The sequence below is a fragment of the Staurois parvus genome, unplaced genomic scaffold (genome assembly GCF_062004578.1).
Source record: "Staurois parvus isolate SC_StPar_1 unplaced genomic scaffold, SC_StPar_1.0 ptg000272l, whole genome shotgun sequence".
Taxonomy (NCBI): domain Eukaryota; kingdom Metazoa; phylum Chordata; class Amphibia; order Anura; family Ranidae; genus Staurois; species Staurois parvus.
In genome coordinates, this window is record NW_028318068.1 from 2,766,539 (window position 1) to 2,788,995 (window position 22,457).

Here is a 22,457-nt window from a genome sequence, read left to right on the forward strand (position 1 = left end):
ATGGTGGGCTATCAAAATACACTATCACCGTGCCGCAAATAACAAGGGGGGACAAATAAAGTTTATGGATAGGGTTTATATGCCACTTTAATGCATAAAAATACCCCCCCACCCCCAAAAAAAACAAAACAAAAAAAACACGACAACCAACCATCACACAGACACACGAGCACAGTGATGAAAGCAGACAACAGGCCAGAATTCTATCTAAATTTTGTTTATTAAATAATTTTAATAAAAAATACGCCGTGTTAAATACAAACACGGTTTTAGAATAAATAGTACACAGCATGAGAACTTCATATATACACATAAATCATTTAACAATATATGGTACAAATATTATAAATTATATTCACATGATGGAAAAGTCATATGGCATGACATCAATTTCTTTGAGATCTAGCAAGCTGGAATGGCTGTGTAAAAAAACAAAAAACAACTGGGTGCAAAAGAATTTATACTTCATTGTATGAGTCATTGGAAGGGTCTATATGTACATTTATATACACAGAAAAAATATTTACAGTAAGACAACAGGGCCCACCTGTGTTTGGCCAACATCAATCTCAGGACGTTCAACCTCAATCCAGAAGCCCCCAGTAGACAGGAGTCAAAGTGCATCCTGTTAGCATCGTCAAATCATACACTGATTAACAGCATCATTAGGATGCAATAATTACTAGAATTTGTAGGGTATCTCAAGACATTATGGACTTTCTAAAAGGGCAGTTAAGATTAAGGAGGGGACATTTATTAAAATTTTCAACTCATTGCCAACTTTGCATCAGCATCAACCACAACCAGGCAAAAAAAAAAAAAATCATGGTATGCCAACGATGGCACTAATATCGGTCCATGAAACTGCAATGAGGAGAAACAAATTACACATAAGACCAGCATACTCAGCTATAATGAGCCCCAGTTCCAACAGGGACTTCTTCTGCGTAGGTGTTCAGATCTCCTGTACTGCTGGCAAAAGTAATTTGTTCCTAAGGGAACCTACAATGCAGTCTCCTTGTCTGACAATTGGGAGGGACAAAACCAGGGGCGGACTGACAACTCATGGGGCCCCCGGGCAATAGGGGATCATGGGGCCCCTGTGTCCTTGCCCAAACTCAAAAAAGCCTATGAAATAGGTATTAGGGGCATCTGATGGGGCCCCCTACTGACCCCAGGCCCTCGGGCAGTGCCCGAGTTTTCAAATGGTCAGTCCCCCCCTGGACAAAACTATTCCAGACCAAGTGGGCATGAGAAGCATTCCTATAACAAAGGTCATGCATGACAAGATTCACTCATACAATCTAATTTACAATTCAACCCACAAATTCAATGTTCAAACACCTACCTAGACCAATGGCTTAATTGTGAATAATTATGTATAAAATTGGGACAAGTAAGATTTACCCCAACTCTTGCTTCTTGTACAACGGTAGGACACATTTTAAATAGGATTCTCATGGAAGCCACCATGAAGGACATAATGCCTTCTCATGAAGACGCCTTTCATCGTTCAAACCCACATGCATCGATCACAATACGATTTTAAAAATAATTTGTTTAGACTGATGGCAATTGGTGAAACGCGACCAGAAATAAAAATTTAAAAAAAAAAAAAAAAAAAAAAAAAAAAAGGGGGAGTGCAGTTGGCCAATCAAGATCCATCTCTTGAACCTATGATATGGATACAGATCTTCCTTTCCTCCATAACTCTAATCTCACAAAGCCCTCTAGCAAGTGCTGGTGTCCATCACAAACACCCCACAAGACATTGACCAAACAAAAACAAAGCATTTTAAATCCAATTGCCCATAATGATCTAGAAACACCTTTTGTAAACTGCAGAGTAGCAATGTACAGTGGTAACCCAAAGAAACGGGCAGCCCACTGTGTCAAAAACTATAGGCCCTTATTCTTAAAGTGGAACTGAAAAACAAAGTCAACGTAACCATTTTAAGGCATTTAAAAGGCATTCTGTGAATATCAACTGTCCCAGTTGCCTATGCTCTATACCAAACTGTCAAGCCATGAAATGAGTGGTGTCAAAACTGATCACCATGGCAACTACAGATTAAACAGAGGCCAAGATGGCAACTTCCTTGACTTTAAAGGAGATGAGGGTTTAGTTATGATTTAATGAGTCCAATAATTTCCAGTCTGTTGCCCATAACATCTCCGAATGTGAGGAACCTTCATAGGGGCAACACAGTAACAAGGCCTTGTGTCAGCAGCACCCACATTTTTATACTGAGAATCTGATAGCTTGTTATGGGCAACACAATTCTTTCAGACACTATACAAAATGGAAGACCTAGTCTTGTTTGAATTAGGCCTCTACCATATCCAAATAATGGTTTATAGCACCTTCGTCCTCCCGTATAAAAACATTTTCCACTACGGTCAAAATCATCCTTTTGTATCCTACGCTAGCAAAACAGATGCTGGAATACGGCTGATATAATATACAAGAAAGCCAGGTTAGGATAAATGGCATTATGCATGTGCTTCAGCAACTATGGTCTACAAGTCATAGCAACCAGGTTTCTCCTCCAATTCAACCACAAAAAGGAGAAAGATAGAGAACAAATGCCTATCATAGGCAATGGACTGCATAAGAACGTTTAGAAAATTTGGGTTCCACCGTTCAATCAACCTTATACAATTAAAAAAAAAAAAATATAATATAAACTTCCGATGAATGCTTCCAGTGGGCAAAAAAAAAATATAAAAACACACACGGACCGAATTTGTTTTTGCTTTTCAGAGTCCCCCTGTGCCAGTTTTATTACCCTTTGATCCTACCAGTAGACCCATTATTCCACTTCCTTTGACAGGGCAAGATGCCATACAAGAGTGGTAGTTTCACAAGTTGGGGCAAAACATAGCATTGCCATGGGTGCCTACAACATGGTTCAATCACCCCCCCCCTCCAAATGCAAGAAAAAAAACAAAATGGATGCTGTAAGTGCTTAACCCCTTCCTGCCGGTTCCTCCCAGCCCTTTAAGAGTTTGACACCGGGAGGGGCGCGGTTTAGGGATCATGTGACCGCCGTGATGCGTTGTCACGGCGGTCACATGATCGGGAAAGGTCCCCATCGAAAGAGCAAACCAGGACCTTTCCATGAGTACCGGACGTGTGCTGGGAGCACGCTCTCAGCACATGTTTTTTGTTACATGAACGCAAATGTGCGACCGCTCGGCGTCTAGGCCCAGGCGCCAGGAGGCCGCACATTTGTGTGCGGCCGGCGTAAAGGGGTTAAAAAGTGGGTTTTCAGACTCATTCACACGTGGCTGAGGGGTGGTACCCCATGATTAAGCTATGCTTTTACAGCCCCTCAACTGCTACCCCCTTTAGCTGCAGAAGAAGCGGTCGGGGTGTACACATGTCGAATCAGAATTTACACCCTGTCCCTCTCTGCGGGTGTAGCGCCTGCCGAGAACAACCCTGTTCAAGTTAATGGGAATGCCCCAGCAGCAGGTTGCGGCGAAATAATTTGGAATTTAGGGGATAAAACAGGTGGTGAAGTGGGGATACAATGCCTCCTTACCACCTGAAAAATGCTCTCTGAAGAACAATCTGAACTAAGGCCAACCCTGTCCACAAGGTGACAACAGTGCTGTGTGATTCCACTCAAGCAAAAGTTTTCACCCCGTTATGGGTAAAAATCTCCCAACAGATATTACAGAGGGGGGAAAAAAAAAACCTTATGAAAAAACAAAGTTCCCGTGTTAATGTTTGTGACAGACTATATCATATATGCCGTTTTTGTCCATTGGCACCACCTTCATTTATAGCATTTAGGAAACACCACTAAAGAAGAGCTGGTCATTGACCAAGCCTGAACACCCTTTGTTCCTCTGCCTTTACAGGAAGAGAACTTGAAACAAACATGGACATTGTAGGGACAGAGCCACCATGTGGTTGCCGCTTTCCCCTTCTGATGAAATACTGATGCTGGATCTTCACAAAAATACAGATCATAAAACATTTCATAAATAAAAGTGATTGCACCTGATGCACAGACGATGTTTACACCATATAAAAATATATAAATCTGACATACAAAAAATAGGAAGGTTGTGTGGACTAAAAGGAGCAGTGGCAAAGGGATTACTTAGGGCCCCAGTGAACAATGAGTTTTCATAACAGCAGCAGTTAAGACGTCCCTCAACGTGTTTTGCATCTCCACCGTCCAATACAATTTCTGAAAAACCATCATCATCATGTAACCAATGGATTGGAAGAAACTGTAAACCTCTCTCTTTCTTGAAAGTCTTCATGATACGATATTTAAGAGTGCAACATATTAAAGCACCTTTAGATGACAGGAAAAAAGGGCCATCAAAGTTGATGGAGGAATCCTCTTTAAGGCTACCCCACAGTCAAACCGGTGACACATTGCAGAATAGTTTTGCAGAACTTTTCTTGATAAATAAAAAGAAGAGCAGCATAATCTTCAGTGCTTTGGAACTTTTTCCAGTTTGGGGTCCAGTTGTAACATTCATCCGTTGCTAAGCGTGATGATCACAGTAGGGGGAGTATTGAATCATAAACTCACCCTAGAGGAACAAAAGCAATGGATTAGAGGTATGGCTTATAGTACATACAAACAGAACTAACAGCACAAATAAAAGGCAGACTATGTCACAGACGTGGTGCAGAACTGGCTGTAAAAGGTTCTCATTTAAGCAGGTCATGGCACGTCCAATAGGTCATAGTATAGTTCCACCTGAATAGGACTAGCTACTACTAGCCATTGTGCAGACCTGATTGCGAAGTCATCCTTTAGACCGGGGTCTCCAAACCTTCTAAACAAAAAAAGGCCAGTTTACTGTTCTTTAGACTACGGGGGGGTCAGACTAATTGACGGCAGTGGGACTAGAACATTCTCCAGTGTCAGTAGGAGTATGCAATGCCTATGGCTTGCTGGTCAGTGGGAGTAAAATAAGAAACTGATTGTGCCCCATCATCGGTGTCAGTGGAAGGAATAGTGTAAGTGGAGGGAATCATGCTCTATCGTTGGTATCAGTGGGAGAAATGGTGTTCCAACATTTAGATCAGTGGAAAGAAACATGTTCCATCATTGGGTGTCAGTGGTAGAAGTTATGCCCCACTGTTGATGTAATTGGAAGGAATGCTTTCTCATTGTTCATGTCAATAGGAGGAAGTACCCCAAGGGCTGGATAAATGCAAGCAAAAGGCCACATCTGGTCCACGGGCAGTAGTTTGGAGACCACAGCTTTAGACGCTTCAATGTTATTTCTCTTGCCCACAGACAAGCAAAGAGACTCCTTTTCATTTTCCAACCCCTTCTCAGAAACCATTCCATGCCAACATTTGATACTCAAGCCCATCATTCATAACAAGACTCCTAACGTCATATTTCGATTTGACAACACAGTGGAGGAGATTTACTGAAAAACTAGAGCACTCAGTCTGGTGCAGCTGTGCATGGAAGCCAGTCAGCTTCTAACTTCAGCTTGTTCAATTAATCTTTGACAAACTTGGAAGCCGATTGGTTTATATGCAGAGCTGCACGCCCCAGTTTTAGTAAATCTCCTCCAGTATCTCTACTGCACTGGAATCCCAATCCAAGCTGTTAGCCCTGCTGAGTTCTCCTCTTCAGAGCTACAGAACGTCACCCTCTCCTCATCTTAATCATGGGGACCCTTTTATGTTATTAACGTCTTGAAAATTATTATTATTACACAGCATTTATATAGCGCCAACACTTTGCTCAGCGCTGTACATTATAATGGGAGACAGTACACGAGAGTACAGTAACAATACGATTCAATACATGAGGGGTTCGAGGCCCTGCTCCTTGGAGCTTACAATCTAGGAGGGAGGGGATAGTGGTACAGGAGGAAATAGCTGTGGGGGATGGAGTGGTAGGAAAAGTGGAGGAGTTCAGCAATTAGCTGAGGTAGGCTTCTCTGAAGAGATAGGTTTTCAGGTGAGGAGAGTAGGTGATAGTCTGATGGATAGTGGTAGGGAGTTCCAGAGGATGGGGGAAGCCCTGGAGAAGTCCTGGAGATGGGCATGGGAGGAGGAGACCAGGGAACTAGAGAGTAGGAGGTCTTGTGAGGAGCGGAGAGTACGTTTTGGGTGGTATTTGGATACCAGATCGGTGATGTAGTTTGAGGCAGTATTATGAACAGCTTTGTACGTCAATGTTAGCATTCTGAATTTTATTCATTGGGCAATCGGAAGCCAGTGGAGGGATTGGCAGAGAGGGGTGGCAGATACAGAGCGGTTTGTAAGGTGGATGAGTCTGGCCGCAGTATTCAAGAGAGACTGAAGAAGGGATGGCCTGCGGTGAGGTAAGCTGATGAGGAGGGAGTTATTGGGGGCATGGCCTGGTCTGAGGTGGTCATACACCTCCTCCCAGGGTTTTGCTGTGATGTGCACTTTCAAGATTTCCTTTCCCCATAAGGGGGAGTAATGCTGCATTGATTTTTCTACATTTTTTCCCCTAGGGAATTAACAGTTTCTTGCACCAAGAAACTGATCTGGAGTGGTGTGCGCCACATTAACTGAACAAATAGACCCATTTTAGGTTCATCTGCACCATCCATGCCAGATTCTGTTTCAGAGTGAAATAGAAAAACTAGTGTGGGTTCTACGATCAAGATTGCGACTGTTTTCAATATAGAAAACCGACAAAGATCCCCACCAGGTTGGACCTGGCATATGAATGTGAGCTACCTGCAGGGTCTTCCTCTTTCCTCCCAATCTTAGCTCAGCAGTGGGATGGGACAGGCAGAAGAGTCCCGAGCATGTACAACTCTGTGCTGGGTCTGTCACAGCATAGAACAGGATGCAGATCAGTCCCAAACAATGGGGCAGCACTTCTTCCATTGAAACCAAAGACAGTGTACTATTATTCCCACTAATACCAATGATGGGGCAATACTCCTCCTACTGACCATCAACCCTAAAGCCATATTTATTGTCACTGATGCTGGGGCCAGGACATTTTCTATCCTCATTGGCCCTAATCTGGCCCTCCTAAAAGTCTGAAGAACCATATACTGGCCCTTTTTCAAAAGTTCAGAGACCCCTGTCCTAGAACATATTGATTCAACTATTTAAACCTGCAAACTATATCATTCAAAACATAAAAGTACAAAGAACTAAATCAGTTTTTACTCCAAACTGAAAATAAAATGGACTACTCATAGTAAAACATTCCTGGATCAGGAATTTAGTTTGAAGAGTAATGTGATCTGGGCAGTTGGAACAAATCTTTCGACTGACAGTTGTTTCAAAGAATGTTTAAAATCTGCACACCATTAATCAATTTCTTTTTTTTTTTTTTTTTTAAGTGTTGTTGCTTATACAAAAGGTACCCTCAGGTTATCTATGCAGCCCCTCAGTATTATACGTGTCTGTACTTGGTTCAAACATCTCCAGGAACCATTCTTCCAGACCACCTAAACTGCTAGTTGGGTTCATTACTTACCGTTTTCGTGGCTTCACTTCCCATCCATCTTTACATTTCTCAAAGATCAGCTCATCACCAGGAGCTATGTGACTTGCGTGTAAATCTTTTAGACAAAAAGTGAACCTAAAACATAAAATGTTTGAACATTTATGTAAGCATATTTGGTGAAGCTTTGAAAAAGAGAATAAGATTACAAACAATGGCTTGCATTTACAAAATGGCTTTCCGTTTGGCAGCCCATTCATTTGCAGGAGAATGAATAATGGAAAGGACTTTAGTGGCTGAAATGTGCAACAAATGACTCAAGAACTTTAAGTAAACTTTTAGCCTTCACACACTGATAAAAAGGAGGCCTAAACTTACTTCTGCTGCGTTTCTCCAGACTTCACACGGATACGGCGGACATGCAGCTCCCGATCACCGTTGTTGGACGCCGACCAGTAATTCTGCAGTGAGCTCCAGAAGGAGTACCAGGACTGCTTGGTTCCTTCCCAGGTTAGCTTTATAGACAGCAAGTCACCGATGTTTTCTTCAGTATAAACCAAGAAGGTGTTTGTGAAGTTGTAGCCAATCTTCTCAGGCCTAAACATGAAAGGATTTATTGTCAGAGAAACTTCAAACTACACACCTACTGCCTAAATACACCTGCCAGTTCTAGGTTACCATAGGATGAACCTTTGAAGGCTTTCTCCAGCACTTTAGGAGTCAAATGCAAGGCACACAGTATGAAAAATGTAAAATTGGTTTCAGAGTTGACCTGCCACCTCTCACACATTATCATTGGCCCATCACTAGAATACATGACATTATTGGCCAATAGGAAAGCAGAGTATTGAGCAAACTAGCAGCAGTACTGGTTCCACAATAGTTTTTAAAGGCATGATAGCCAGGAAGTTGCATAGTATTAAGGGTTGCCCTGTAAACTTCTATTAAAAAAAAATAAAAATAAAATCAGCATAAGAGAAACCCTCGTTGGGCCAATGTGCAAAGTGCTCAGTTAGCTGGGGCCTCTGGTGCTTATAATGTATACAAGGAACAGACTGGACACCCAGATCATGGGCAAAATGATATAAAACTTCAAGTCTGGTCAAGTCTTGTTTGCCCCAAGAAGAAGTAATGTTTAAAATAGGATACCGCAAGTCTAAATTAAGGGTCAGGCCAATAGGTTGTATGCAAAGAGCCTCAAACAAAAGATTTTCTAACATGCTGGTTTACATTAATTCAATCAGCACAACAACACTTACACAGTCAAAGACAGAGAGGCAGAGTCATTCAGTGTTCCATAGAGTCTGACAGCAAAGGTGGGCTCTGCAGTTGATTCTTTGTTCTTGTAGTCAAATATGTGCATCTTCAGTTGGTAATGGTAAACTGCAAAAACAAAGATGAGATGTTAGATAAATTAGTCAAGATCATATTTTTGTAAATTAGGAGTCTGAGAAGATGGTTCTGTAAAGTAGAGGTCTAATACAAAGCTGCATTAGCAGTAGACAAGCCAAGGGCTGTTGTAGATTTTAAAAGATGACTGCAATGAATTGCCCAATTCCCAATCCATGTTTAATGTACAGCTTTAATTCTCCACCACAAGGTCCCAAACCATGTGCTTCCAGACCCCACTGTTTCTTGCATTCCTTTGGAAAGCCCCTTCAAATTTTTTCTGCCTTGGATTACAGCTACTTCCACTTCCCTTGGCAACACAAGCTCACCTTCATCCTTCAGCTATTATAAAGGGGTGGCTTAAGATGTCCATATGGTTTATGTTTCCCAACAGAAGGAAAGTGGAGGATGTCTGTTGATGTTGGGGGAGGTCAGATGTCAATAGATACAAGACTGCTCTTCCGGTTCCTCTGCCAATTCCAAACCCACAAAAGGCAACTCCATTTACTAAAAAAACAATGGTGTCCTTCCTAGACTTTACTACCCCAGTTTCAAAACTTTAACTGGCAATACATTGCATTAATCCATAGTCATGTCCTCCATATGGCCAACAAGTCTCGAGACTGGGTGCAGGGTGACCATTTTAGGCTGCTGGAGATTCATTTAAAAAAAGGGACATACCTTTGTAAGGCATCTGAGCTCTTGTTTTCAGGTACATTTTGCTGTTCCTCTTGCTGGTGGTCTTCTTAGCGTTGTAGCCAATAGCATTGCAGCGGTTCTTGCGGCAGCTCAGGCAGATTCCCTTCTTGAAGCGATTGGAGTCTGTACACTGGAAAGCAAAGCTCTCCTTGTCTTTATTGATGAGGGAATCCACAAACAGATGGACTGACCTCTCATGCTCACACTTCACTGCTTCACCAATACCTGGAGAAGACCAAAATACATATATAAAAAAAAAATTTCAACCCAAAGTCTATCAAAGCTCTGAATTTTCGTTGTTCTAATTTATGACAAGCTGATAAGAATTTGGCATGGAAATACCGATGTCATTGTATGGGTGCAGCTGAAAGCAGATCTCAGCCTCCTAAACAGCACCATGACATACTTAAACATGCTTGGGACAAACAGTTCTATGCTCAGACAAAAAAAAAAAAAAAAAAAAAGTTAGCCAAAAATGGCAGACTCAATGGACCACTAGGTCTTTTTTTTGCGGTCATGTTTCTAGGACGTTCATTTAAAAAGTAGGAGTGAAGCTTCAGCAATGCTTAAGCCACTACCTCGAAACAAGCAGATTCAGATTTTTCTCATCTCCATAACTATTGTAGTCTTTTTGCCACTAGATATCCTCAGCCAACTGGACTGAATGACTACCAGCTTGGTATAATCCAGTTCCTCTGGCCCTAGGTGGTCATACACCAGCCACTGGATAGTGAAAGAGAAGCAGCACAGCGAGGAGTTTATATTTTCGTTACTCTGCTTTCTCCTGCCAATTAGCATACTCCTTGCAAGTACATGAATGGATTGACTTTTTGAGCTGCTTCTCCTACTCCGAGCTCTGCAAGATACAGATACGAAGTTAAAAACACGTACTAATACATCAGCAGTTCATATAGTGAACTCGGTGTAGAGTTATTCACCCTGAGGTCATCACAGAGAACAAGGGGGCACTCTTTACGTCTGGAGGAAAAAGAAATTGAATCTCCAAACATGGAAAGGTTTCTTCACAGTGAGAGCTGTGAAAATGTGGAATAGACTCCCTCAAGAGTTGGTTCTGGCCAGCTCAGTGGATTGCTGTAGGAAAGTCCTGGATTCTTTCTCAGATACACAGAATATAACATTTATAGGTAAAGTTGATCCAGGGAATATCCGATTGCCTCTCGGGGGATCAGGAAGGATTTTTTTCACTGCAGGAGCAAATTGGATCGTTTTTTTTTTTTTTTTTTTGCCTTCCTCTGGATCAACTGTGGGTGTAGGATAACTTTTTTTAATGGTTGAACTGGATGGACTTTTGTCCTTTTTCAGCCAGACTAACTATGTAACTATGTACTTGCATGCATTTAAAATTGAATGATGTATTAATACAGAACTCAATTCAGGAATCTGTTAATCATAAGTAATCAGCAGCTAACAAGTCTTAAACTTACTGCCATAAGCGATTGCCCCAATAACATCAGATAAGCCACAGCCTGGCTGATAGTCTCCACCATTGGGGTAGATATCAATATGGCCAATTGGCATCTGGATGCCAATGCTGACGCCCAATGCTTCTCTAGTATAGGTGTGAAGAACATCTACAAAATCTGCATCATCAGGAGAAAGACGTTTGTGGGCTTCAACACCTTCGAACATCGGGCCTGCTGGGTCCAAACCTAGAAAGAAAAAAAAAACCACAAACATTTAGTGATTAATTTGCCTTTTTATGTCAATGCTTCTACTATACAAGGTAAATAAACTAAAGCTGCCATTTATCTACATCCTCTGTATTTCCAGCTGTGTTCTAAGGAGTCACAACTGTATGCAACACTGAAGTTGCTTGGATCATGGTTAAGTAGGTCGGAAGGGACACCAAGCCTAGATGTTTGTCTGGAACTCCAAGCAATCAAGGTCATATTCCATGCTTCCAGCTAGACTTATCCTTGCCCACACTCACACCACACCCAAAAAAGCCTATGAAAAAAGGTACCAGGGGCATCTCATGGGGCCCCCTACTGACCCTGGGCCCTCGGGCAGTGCCCGAATGGTTAGTCTACCCCTGTTCCTAACCCTCTTGTATTGTAAGCCTACATGTTTGTCTGGAACTCCAAGCAATCAAGGTCATATTCCATGCTTCCAGCTAGACTTATCCTTGCTGACTCTTCAGTGGTGCAGATAAATAAAAAAAAAAAAAAAGTATAAGCTTTGGATGACTAGCGGCCAAGTTGAATTACATCAATCAGCTGAGACAACCAGTCACAAAACACGCCGATAAAGAGTTGTCATTTGCACTACGGGAGGAATTCAAAGGGAGGACTTGTTGCAATTTCAAGAGTTCGCTCATCTGAAAACCTAAAGTCCAACTCCAGGAAACTTGAGAATTGCTTGTTTAGGTCTAGAGAAAAATAGATTTGCCAGATCCTCCGCTCTTCTGCATTGTTAGGCCAGTCCCCACAGCTTCTCCCCCCCTCCCATGCACCTGTCATCTAAAGTCCTGATGTCATCAAGTTCAGTGCAAAGTCCATGGACTTGAGGATGCCAAGTGGCAGTCTCGTTGCTGGAGCATAAGGCAGCGATATCTGCTGGAGAGTGGAGGATCAGGTAGGTAAAAGTGCTTTTACTCTCCCCTGGACCTAAACAAACGGTTTCCCGGAGTTCCTACAGGTCTCCCGGAGTTCCTACAGGTCTCCCGGAGTTCCTACAGGTCTCCCGGAGTTCCTACAGGTCTCCCGGAGTTGGGCTTTAGGATCCTGCAGCTAGACAATAGGATTGTTATGCAAAAAAATGTTTTCCATTGTCTGACAACTAATACTATAATAGCAGAGCCTGAATATAATCTCATCAATATTTAGTTTCCCACAAGAGACTTCATTCTTCAGGAGTACAGGTAAATCTGTGTAAGGCGGCCAGTAAGCCTAACATTACAATAAGGATTAAGAGATAATATTCAGAAGGAAAACAAAAAAACAAAAACAAAAGAAAACAAACAAAAAAATATATAAAAATTGGCTCTGTTCCTGACAGTAGCATATTTTCTAAGCATTGTCAGCATTTGGCATGTAGGGTATTAAACACAAATCATCTTTTTTAAAAGTAACTTGTTAGTACAGACATAAAAGCTGACATTGGGGACTTATGTTTAAGGAATATGTAAACCCAACAGGTCTTCTTCCTGATATGTGCCTGCTGTACCATGTACTCGTATCAAAAAAGTATCCGGTTCTCTTAGTATTGCATCCTATGTGTGAAATCCCCAGTGTTCCTGCCAGTCCCTCTGCTTTCCTATTAAAAACTGACCACACTAGGTGTGAGAGCACAGTGTGGTCAGTTCCCTAGGTGTGTTGGGAACTCAGCTGCCTCTCCAATGATCAGACTTGTCCTGACCCCACCCCGCACAGCTATTCACTGGGAAGATCAGTGTGTTAAAGGTTCTCTTTCCCCAGCTCAATGCAGCTGAGAACAGAGGGTATGTGATCACAGAAAAAAAAAATGTATTTTTATACCTATACACAAATGTTTTAACTTTCATTTCTAATTTAAAAACTGTATGGGTTGTTTTACAAAGTCAGCGCTTAGTCCCCCCTCCCCCAAGGTCTCAAAATGCAGGAGTCAGTCTAATGCAGACACTCTGATGGGGACATCTGATGTTAAGGGGGCATTCTGACGGGGACCTTGATGTTAAGGGGGCATTCTGACGGGGACCTTGATGTTAAGGGGGGACATCTGACGAGGACCTTAATGTAAGGGGGGACATCTGACGAGGACCTTAATGTAAGGGGGGACATCTGACGAGGACCTTAATGTAAGGGGGGACATCTGACGAGGACCTTAATGTAAGGGGGGACATCTGATGGGGACCTTAATGTAAGGGGGGACATCTGATGGGGACTCATGATGTTAAGGGGGACTCCTGATAAACACATCGATTATAGGTGGGGGCACAGGTTCTGTTTAATCATCCAATTCTAATCATAGCCCAATACACAATAGAGTTTCCCAGGTTGTGACACTGACAATGTTGACATTTTGCCCCCTGACTTTTTTACTGCACCCCCAGATCACACAGGCTAGATCCGGATAGGATAGAGGCACCCGTATCATTATCTGAACCTAAATTTTAGGTCTGCTGGTCTAAGAATACAAATATTACTGTCAGGACAGAGATTATATGTTTTTTGGGTTTTTTTTTAATACAAAAAGTATGAAGAATCTTGACATAGATCATCACATACCTGTAATACGTCCAATTGTTCCATTCACGTAGTTACCAGAAAACCCAGCAACATGCGCCCCAAGACTGTACCCAATAAGATGGACATTTGGGAGGGACAAATTTGCTTTCTCCTGTTAAAATAGAGAGACCATTTAATACATAAACTTAAAATAAAGCCATATACAAAGATTTTGACTTCTATCAACTACAATACAGAGAGTTTTGTGTCTACTGCATGATGTGTCTGAAAACCACTGAAGGGCCTTTTTTGAAAGCTCTATCCAATGCATTCCTAACTAGGGGCGGACAACTCATGGGGTCCCCGTGTAATAGGGGTTCATGGGGCCCATGTCCTCGCCCACACCCAAAAAAAGCCTATGAAAAAAAAAAAAAAAAAAAAAAAAAAAAAAAAAAAAGTACCAGGGGCATCTCATGGGGCCCCCTACTGACCCTGGGCCCTCGGGCAGTGCCCGAATGGTCAGTCTACCTGTTCCTAACCCTCTTGTATTGAGCTGTATTATCTCCCGTTATATTGTAAAGCGCTGAGCAAACTGTTGGCGCCATAAATCCTGAATAATAATAATTTCCAGCACTACTATTTTGTTACTGCCGCTTAAAGCGGGAAAATATTAGAATGTTAAAAATATACAGGAGCCTTGAGGGCATCAAGGTAATCTTTCCAAGGGACAAATGGACCCATCTGCATGAGGCAACTTTGTTGAACGGTGAGAGGAGCATGAGAGGAGTGACTCCATCTTTAAACCAAGTGCAGGATTTCCCGCCAACAAAACTGTCAAGAGGACAGACCAGGGACAAAGCAAGGGACAGGGGGGACCCAGTCAACATTTTCTGAAGAACCATAAATTTCCCTTTTTGTCCTCTCATACAGCACTAGTTACAAGAAAAAAAAATAAAAAAAATGAATGAATGTTTTCTATGAATGCAGATATTTAAGAATAATCTTTTATACTCAAAGGCGGGAAAGAAAATCTGCAACTTTGAGCTGCAACTTTGATACTTTAAGTATCTCCAGGAAACCATTTTTGTTTGAGATTTGGATGAAATGGAAAATATTTTCAAGCTTTAATGCAGTCCGTCTCTCCACTGGAGAGATTCACCACTTTTTCTTGACAGTAGTGGTTCAGAACAAGTAGAGTGACAGGAAATCCAAAATCTTTTGTGTTTTCACCAAAACAAGGGGTAAGAGGAAATTTTGTTGGCTCTTATTCCATGTACAACAGTCTAAGAAGGGGAACACCCTTCACTGAGGGAGATTTCTTTCAATTTCCTGCTGCATCTCTGGGACATTAATTGAATGGAAATTTCCCCAATGGAACATAGATTGTATGTCCCATGATGAGACTTTTGGTTTCCCAAAGTTAAAGGGACTTCTGATCCAAAGGAAAGTTACCTGTAACCAGTCCATAAGTCTGGCAGTCTCTCTTCCAACAAGCTTTGTGTTATTAACCGCATCGGGGTACAGCTGATGGGCAAGGAACATCCAGTCCACCACGATTATGTTGGAGTACGGCTCTCGCTCCTGGAGAGCTGAAACCAGCTTGTGCAACCAGTTCTCGAACAGCCCACTCATCTGAAGAGGAAAAAAACATGGCGATTCAGCGAAAGGCAGCGAGAGTCTCTACATCCTAAAGTAATGAAACGGAGGAGACTACGCACTATGCATATCAGTCAATTGTCTATAAAACTGACACAAAGGTTGGATAGTTGAGATTTGCTATGAGACGTGTCCACTAATAAATACACTTCATAAAACTTGTAAGGAATGATTTCCATTGCACATTAGAGCTGTGATATATCCTAAGTTGCTCTGTGAATATCATTGCATCCTTGTGATTGACCCAAACGTAAAAGTCTTCTCAAGTACAACTTGTGATAATAGACTTTCAGAGTCACCAAACCCTTTCCAATCAATTACTTTCTCCACATTCTCCAGCAGCTGAAAAAAAAAAATCACAGTGTGGGAGAATCAAGCAATGCACAAGAGTACCCCAACGGGCCCAAAACATAGACAAACCCAAACAAGGGGGGGATATGCAAGGATATCCATGTAAACTTGTTTGGGTATATTGTTGACCTTACCCAATGATGAAACCTCTAATTGCTGCCTATGTGAAGGTCTAAACCATCCTCTAAACCAGGATTCCATGGAATCCTAGGGGTTCCTCCAGAGGTTGCTAGGGTACCTTAAGCAATGTGCAGTTCCCTTCCTTTATACAAGTAAGCACTAACACCAAGAATCTTTTGCACTACTGTATAAAAGGAGCATTCTTCCCCACTGGCCACCAATTGTAGGGAGCCATTCTTCCCCACTGGCCACCAATTGTAGGGAGCCATTCTTCCCCACTGGCCACCAATTGTAGGGAGCCATTCTTCCCCACTGGCCACCAATTGTAGGGAGCCATTCTTCCCCACTGGCCACCAATTGTAGGGAGCCATTCTTCCCCACTGGCCACCAATTGTAGGGAGCCATTCTTCCCCACTGGCCACCAATTGTAGGGAGCCATTCTTCCCCACTGGCCACCAATTGTAGGGAGCCATTCTTCCCCACTGGCCACCAATTGTAGGGAGCCATTCTTCCCCACTGGCCACCAATTGTAGGGAGCCATTCTTCCCCACTGGCCACCAATTGTAGGGAGCCATTCTTCCCACTGGCCACCAATGTAAGGAGCCATTCTTCCCACTGGCCACCAATGTAAGGAGCCATTCTTCCCACTGACCACCAATGTAAGGAGCCATTCTTCCCACTGACCACCAATGTAAGGAGCCATTCTTCCCACTGACCACCAATGTAGGGAGCCATTCTTCCCACTGACCACCAATGTAAGGAGCTATTCTTCCCACTGGCCACCTATGTAAGTAAGCATTCTTTCCACTGACTACCAAGATAATGTATTGGGAGCTGCAGATATAGTACTTACTGGAAGGGGTACCCTGAGACCTGAAAAGTTACTACAAGGGTTTCTCCATGTTAAACAGATTGAGAAAGGCTGGTCTAAACATTCACCATTGATAGAAGACTGTGATTGGACACAAGTTCATAAAGTACCACTCAATCATCTTTGATTCTTACTGCATTCATTTGCAGGGTCTGGAACCTCATGGATCATAAAGAACGACATGGTACCAATGTTGGCTGGGGGGAGGGGGGGGGGTGGCAGCCAATAGATGTTTCCATCTTGTGTAATCTTAGATTTGCCAACACATACTTAGCACTGCATAGGTGTTGGTCAATCTAATAGAGAATGGACAATGAGATGGTAAAATGGTAAAAGAAAAATGCTTTTGGTGTATAATAGCGAGTAGCACTCAAACTGTTCAACGAAAGTCGGTACTCACAGTCCACCCATGGATGACAATGAAGGTTTTGGCAGAGGTGTTGTAATTGCAGTTCTGCAGGCACTCATCATGCCCTGGATCCAGGTAGCAGCCTTCGTCAGGACTGACAGAGAAGTGGGCATTAAACTGGATATGAGGTTTCTTGGCAGTCAAATTCTCATCAGCCTCCTTCAGCAAGTTGGCAATTGTGTCATCTACAAGCAGCAAATGAAGAAACGACAGTTATTATACAGGATTTATAAAGTGCCAACAGTTTGCTCAGCACTTTACAACAACGAGGGAGATGGTACCGTTACAAAACAATAGGAATAGTCAGGCCCAGTGCCAGGACAAGGTCATCTAGCACCCAGGGCAAAGATGCTAAAGTGCACCCCCCTTCCTCGTTCAGCATGTGCAAGCTTGGGGGATCCTATGCCTTTTTTTTTTTATGGTTGAACTGGATGGACTTTTGTTTTTTTATCAGCCAGACTAACTATGTAACTACATCCAGCAGTCACACCTGTCAAAATCACTACTCCTGTCAGCCTTTTAACTGTAGAAAGACACCCCCATCCCTACAATAAGCCTTTGTGCCCAGGGCAGCTGCCCCTCCCACTCACCCCTTGTCCCAGCCTGTCTCGTGAGATTTCACTCTAAAAAAAGGAGGGGAAACTGATGCAGACATAAAACTTTATCACCTTTTTGGCATACTTTATGAAAACTAAAAAAAACGGCTCATGTGAGGAGTTAAAATATTTTTTGAAACTTCCAATGTAGCTTAATAATAATAATGGATATTTTAAAAAAATTATATATTTTTTTTAAATATCTAATAATATATATATATATATAATTTTGCAAAGCTTAAAATTAAAAAAGAAGGTCTTCAGACACTTTTACAAGTATCTGGTCAAAAAAGAAACATTCCAGTTTTGCTTGCTGCATGACATCTGTCTTGTGGCTCCGATAACATACTACTCAAACATGGAACACGACAACTGGCAAGGCTGATACATTTTGGGAATAACAGATCTGTCGAGAGCCTGCATGGTCCTTTGGGTAGCAAGCAATTGTTTTCTGCTTCAGGGCAACCATGACAAAAAAAAAAAAACCCACACAATAAAGTCAGCCTACTCTGCTCTCCCAAGGTGGCATACATTTTTTTTTGGTGATAGCGTAACTGCAAAATTAAACTATGCAACTATACAGATGAACCCAGAACTAGAACATTTGCAGCAAATAGAACAAGAATTTAATACTGATTATAGTCCCCTAATCATCTAAAAGCTACCACACTGCCCTCTACGGGCCAATACAGGTACTACAACACGTGCCAAGTATTTTTGAAGCATCATTTGAAGTCCAAGGAAAATGCAAAGTTGCAGCATGCTCCTGACACACCCGCATGATCAACTTCACTGCAGGCGGAAACAAAAGAACCAGTTATTACTAAAAGCAAACCCATAAAAGCCCCCATGGCGTATCTGCTCTCAAAACAATTCAGCTTGATGAAACTAGTTATTAAATCACTATTGAAACAAAGACATAATTGTAGTGCTTGCATTGGAAGCAAGTCTCTGAAAAGTCAATGAAAACGATTTCACACAGCGTGCTTGAGGAGGACATGGAAGGTAAAGCGTGTGAATATATGTGGAAGGTAAAGCGTGTGAATATATGTGGAAGGTAAAGCGTGTGAATATATGTGGAAGATAAAGCGTGTGAATATGTGTGGAAGGTAAAGCGTGTGAATGTGTGTGGAAGGTAAAGCGTGTGAATGTGTGTGGAAGGTAAAGCGTGTGAATGTGTGTGGAAGGTAAAGCGTGTGAATGTGTGTGGAAGGTAAAGCGTGTGAATGTGTGTGGAAGGTAAAGCGTGTGAATGTGTGTGGAAGGTAAAGCGTGTGAATGTGTGTGGAAGGTAAAGCGTGTGAATATATGTGGAAGGTAAAGCGTGTGAATATATGTGGAAGGTAAAGCGTGTGAATGTGTGTATACATTTGTGACATACAAAAAAAAAAGAAAGAAAAGTTTTTATATAAACAGTGTGACTTCAAGTGCACTAAAGAGATGCCAGTAATTTCATGCATGCAGCCCACTAGGACATGTCTCAAACAATGGGGGGGGGGGGGGGGGGTGCAAGATTACGAAGCAACACGGAGTTCTTTGAGACATCTGAGCCACTGGCAGAATACGCCGGGAATAGAGCTCGCAATGTGTTCGGTTTGGGTAGAGTAGCGTTTTGAATAATGAGACATCTGCCTGAAAAGCTGCAACAATGGAACGACTGCGCCTAATCTGTTCTGGCTGCACCTGTAACAAAATGGCTTCAATGAATATACACTGATATTTAAATGATGGGGGGGGGGGGGTAGAGGAATTAGAGGTTTAAAAACTGGAGACTAAGAGACTAGCTTGGTTAAATGTAGGTTTGACTCAAATATATACACACACACACACACATATATACATACACACGTACACCTAATAAATATATATGTTATGAATAATAATAAATGCTAATAATTATAGATTTAAAAAATAAAAAAATAACAAAAATTATATATATATTTTTATTATTATTAGAATTTATTATTGTTCATAATATATATTTTATTAAAAAAATTAAACAAAAAATGAGATGTTGATTTAAAAAAAAAAAAAAATTAAAATATAAAATTATTATTGATAATAAAATGTTTTTTTAATTATTAGAATTTATCATTCATAAATAAAAAAGATATTAAAAAATATACATTAATAAAAAAAATTTAATTATAATTTATTATTCATAATATATGAATAATAATTTATAATTCTTAGGAAAAAGATATATATATATATATATATATATATATATATATATATATATATATATATATATATATATATACATATATACATATATACATACATACATACACACACATACACACATACATACAATTTAGCCAACATTTAATTACCAAACAGATCACAAATAGCCAGCCTATGGCTAACATAAATAACTAAGATCAGCACCAAGACAGAGGTGTACATTATACACAGGTAGGCAGGTTATTCATGGTACCTCCAGAATTTAATGAGTTACTACACAAAAAAAAAAAAAGAAAAGAGACTATAAATATATACAAAAGGTTCAGCAGAGCTCGCAAACAACTATATGAAGAGATATGTTCACATTTATGGCACCTCCAGCAGGGCAGCTCCATGAACTTTACTTCTAGGCAGCAGGCAGCCCAGGGACAAGGTCCAGAGACATATATATATACACTGTATACACAAAGCATTCAGCAACGTGAGAATCCACTAGCAGAGGGCAGATGCATGTTATGTATTTATTATGGCTCCTCCAGACGCCACAGCGTAGCTCAGCCCAGACAATGGAGCCTTTCTATGGGGCTGCAAGCAACTCAGGGGAAGTGAAGAACGAGGGGCAAAAAAAAACAAAAAACAAAACCATATTTTATTATTATTATTAATAATAATAATAATAATAATAATAAATATTATATTTTTTTAATTCTATACAAGTTCAACAAAGCAAGCAATGAACTAGAATAGGAAAGTATATACATATATAAATAAAAAATGATTTATGTCACCTGCAGAGGCCGTGGCGTAGCTGAAGTCAGGCAATAATCTGCTCAGAGCTCCTATCCAATCCATAGAAGGAATTCATAGTAACAATCAGACAGATGTATTGCTCTTCTATATGTATTGATTATGGCGCCTACAGAAGCAGAGTCTTCCCCCCTCCAGAAGCAGAGTCTTCCCCCCTCCATCCCCCCCAGCAGCAGAGTCTTCCCCCCTCCATCCCCCCCAGCAGCAGAGTCTTCCCCCCTCCATTCCCCCCAGCAGCAGAGTCTTCCCCCCTCCAGCAGCAGAGTCTTCCCCCAGCAACAGAGTCTCCCTCCTCCTCCTGCAGGACTCCCCGGCACTCACCTTCCAGCAGTCCTTCTTCTGCCAGCAGCGCAGCGTGTGTAGACAGTGCAGTCAGCACCAGGCACAGAACCCCGATCCGCATCCTCCTGTCCGGCTCCATACACTCCATACACACACAGTCCGGGGATGGCTGGACGATGTATCCGGGTTCCTGGGAAGGACGACCGGCGGCTGTTCGCCTTTCAGTGGGTTGCGGAGAAGAAGCGGCGCGGGGTAATACTCCGGCTCGGGTCACATGACCATCGGCAGATCAGCCTTCCCAATTCTCGTCGCTGATTGGTCACGCCTCTCACACGCCCAAACGACGTGATTGGAGAATTCCGAGAACAATGCTGCCGGGGAGTCCACAGACGGCGAGTCCAGCGCGAGGGCATACACCGTGCAATCAGATTGTATAGTTTTCCCAGGGGCGGACTGACAACTCATGGGGCCCCCGGGCAATAGGGGATCATGGGGCCCCCTACTGACCCCGGGCCCTCGGGCAGTGCCCGAGTTTCCAAATGGTCAGTCCGCCCGAGTCTCCCCTATGGTGGACATACACCGTGTAATCTGATTGTACAATCTCCCCCGTGGTGGCCATACAATCTGACTGGACTATCTCCCCTATGGTGGCCATACAATCTGATTGTACAATCTCCCCTATGGTGGCCATACAATCTGACTGGACTATCTCCCCTATGGTGGCCATACAATCTGATTGTACAATCTCCCCTATGGTGGCCATACAATCTGACTGGACTATCTCCCCTATGGTGGCCATACAATCTGATTGTACAATCTCCCCTATGGTGGCCATACAATCTGATTGTACAATCTCCCCTATGGTGGCCATACAATCTGATTGTACAATCTCCCCTATGGTGGCCATACAATCTGATTGTACAATCTCCCCTATGGTGGCCATACAATCTGATTGTACAATCTCCCCTATGGTGGCCATACAATCTGACTGGACTATCTCCCCTATGGTGGCCATACAATCTGATTGTACAATCTCCCCTATGGTGGCCATACACTGTACAATCACCCAACAAGCAGCTTCCATTCGTAAAATCAACCAGATCAAAGCCACTGAACCCGAACACTGATTGTAGATCCCAGGGGCCACCATACATGTTACAATCTTGCCGTACAATCAACTCTTGGTTTACCAAAACTATGTTTATTGCAGAGCTGCCCAATCCGTCCATTCAGGCAGGACCTTGCACTGATTAGTTGTTGGCAGAGGTGCAATCAGATTGTAAGGTGTGTGGTGAGCTTTAGGAAAATTGCCCAATGGGATTGTGCCGTGTACAGTGTGTGACTGATTGGAGCCGGCTGACAGTGGTGACCTGATGCATCTCCCATCGATCCTGCCAGAAATCCAGTGAGCTGATCACTTCCTGTGCTCTTTGCTGGAGCTGATTGATATCCAGTAGTATTGTTCCCTCGTCTTCCTGCATACTACAGAAC

General features: G+C 42.2%; 1 protein-coding gene across 1 annotated transcript; it reads right to left on the bottom strand.

Moving 5' to 3' along the window:
* Positions 1–201: 201 nt before the first annotated feature.
* LIPG (lipase G, endothelial type) lies at positions 202–21,207 on the bottom strand. Its single transcript, XM_089681608.1, has 10 exons — positions 21,006–21,207; positions 17,086–17,279; positions 15,140–15,319; positions 13,748–13,859; positions 10,967–11,191; positions 9,504–9,746; positions 8,693–8,816; positions 7,812–8,030; positions 7,467–7,571; positions 202–4,560 (listed from the first exon to the last, which is right to left on the bottom strand). The coding sequence occupies exons 1-10, from the start codon at positions 21,112–21,114 to the stop codon at positions 4,548–4,550; spliced, it is 1,524 nt and encodes a 507-aa protein (XP_089537734.1). The 5' UTR covers positions 21,115–21,207; the 3' UTR covers positions 202–4,547.
* Between the last annotated feature and the right edge of the window lie 1,250 nt (positions 21,208–22,457).

What these genes read in the sequence shown, in the direction of transcription:
- LIPG (XM_089681608.1), bottom strand. Translation starts at nt 21,114, where the DNA reads ATGGAGTGTATGGAGCCGGACAGGAGGATGCGGATCGGGGTTCTGTGC. An exon ending in GACTTATGGACTGGTTACAG is followed by an intron (nt 13,860 to 15,139) that starts GTAACTTTCCTT and finishes CTATTTTAACAG; the next exon opens with GAGAAAGCAAATTTGTCCCT. An exon ending in AACAATTGGACGTATTACAG is followed by an intron (nt 11,192 to 13,747) that starts GTATGTGATGAT and finishes TTTTCTTTCTAG; the next exon opens with GTTTGGACCCAGCAGGCCCG.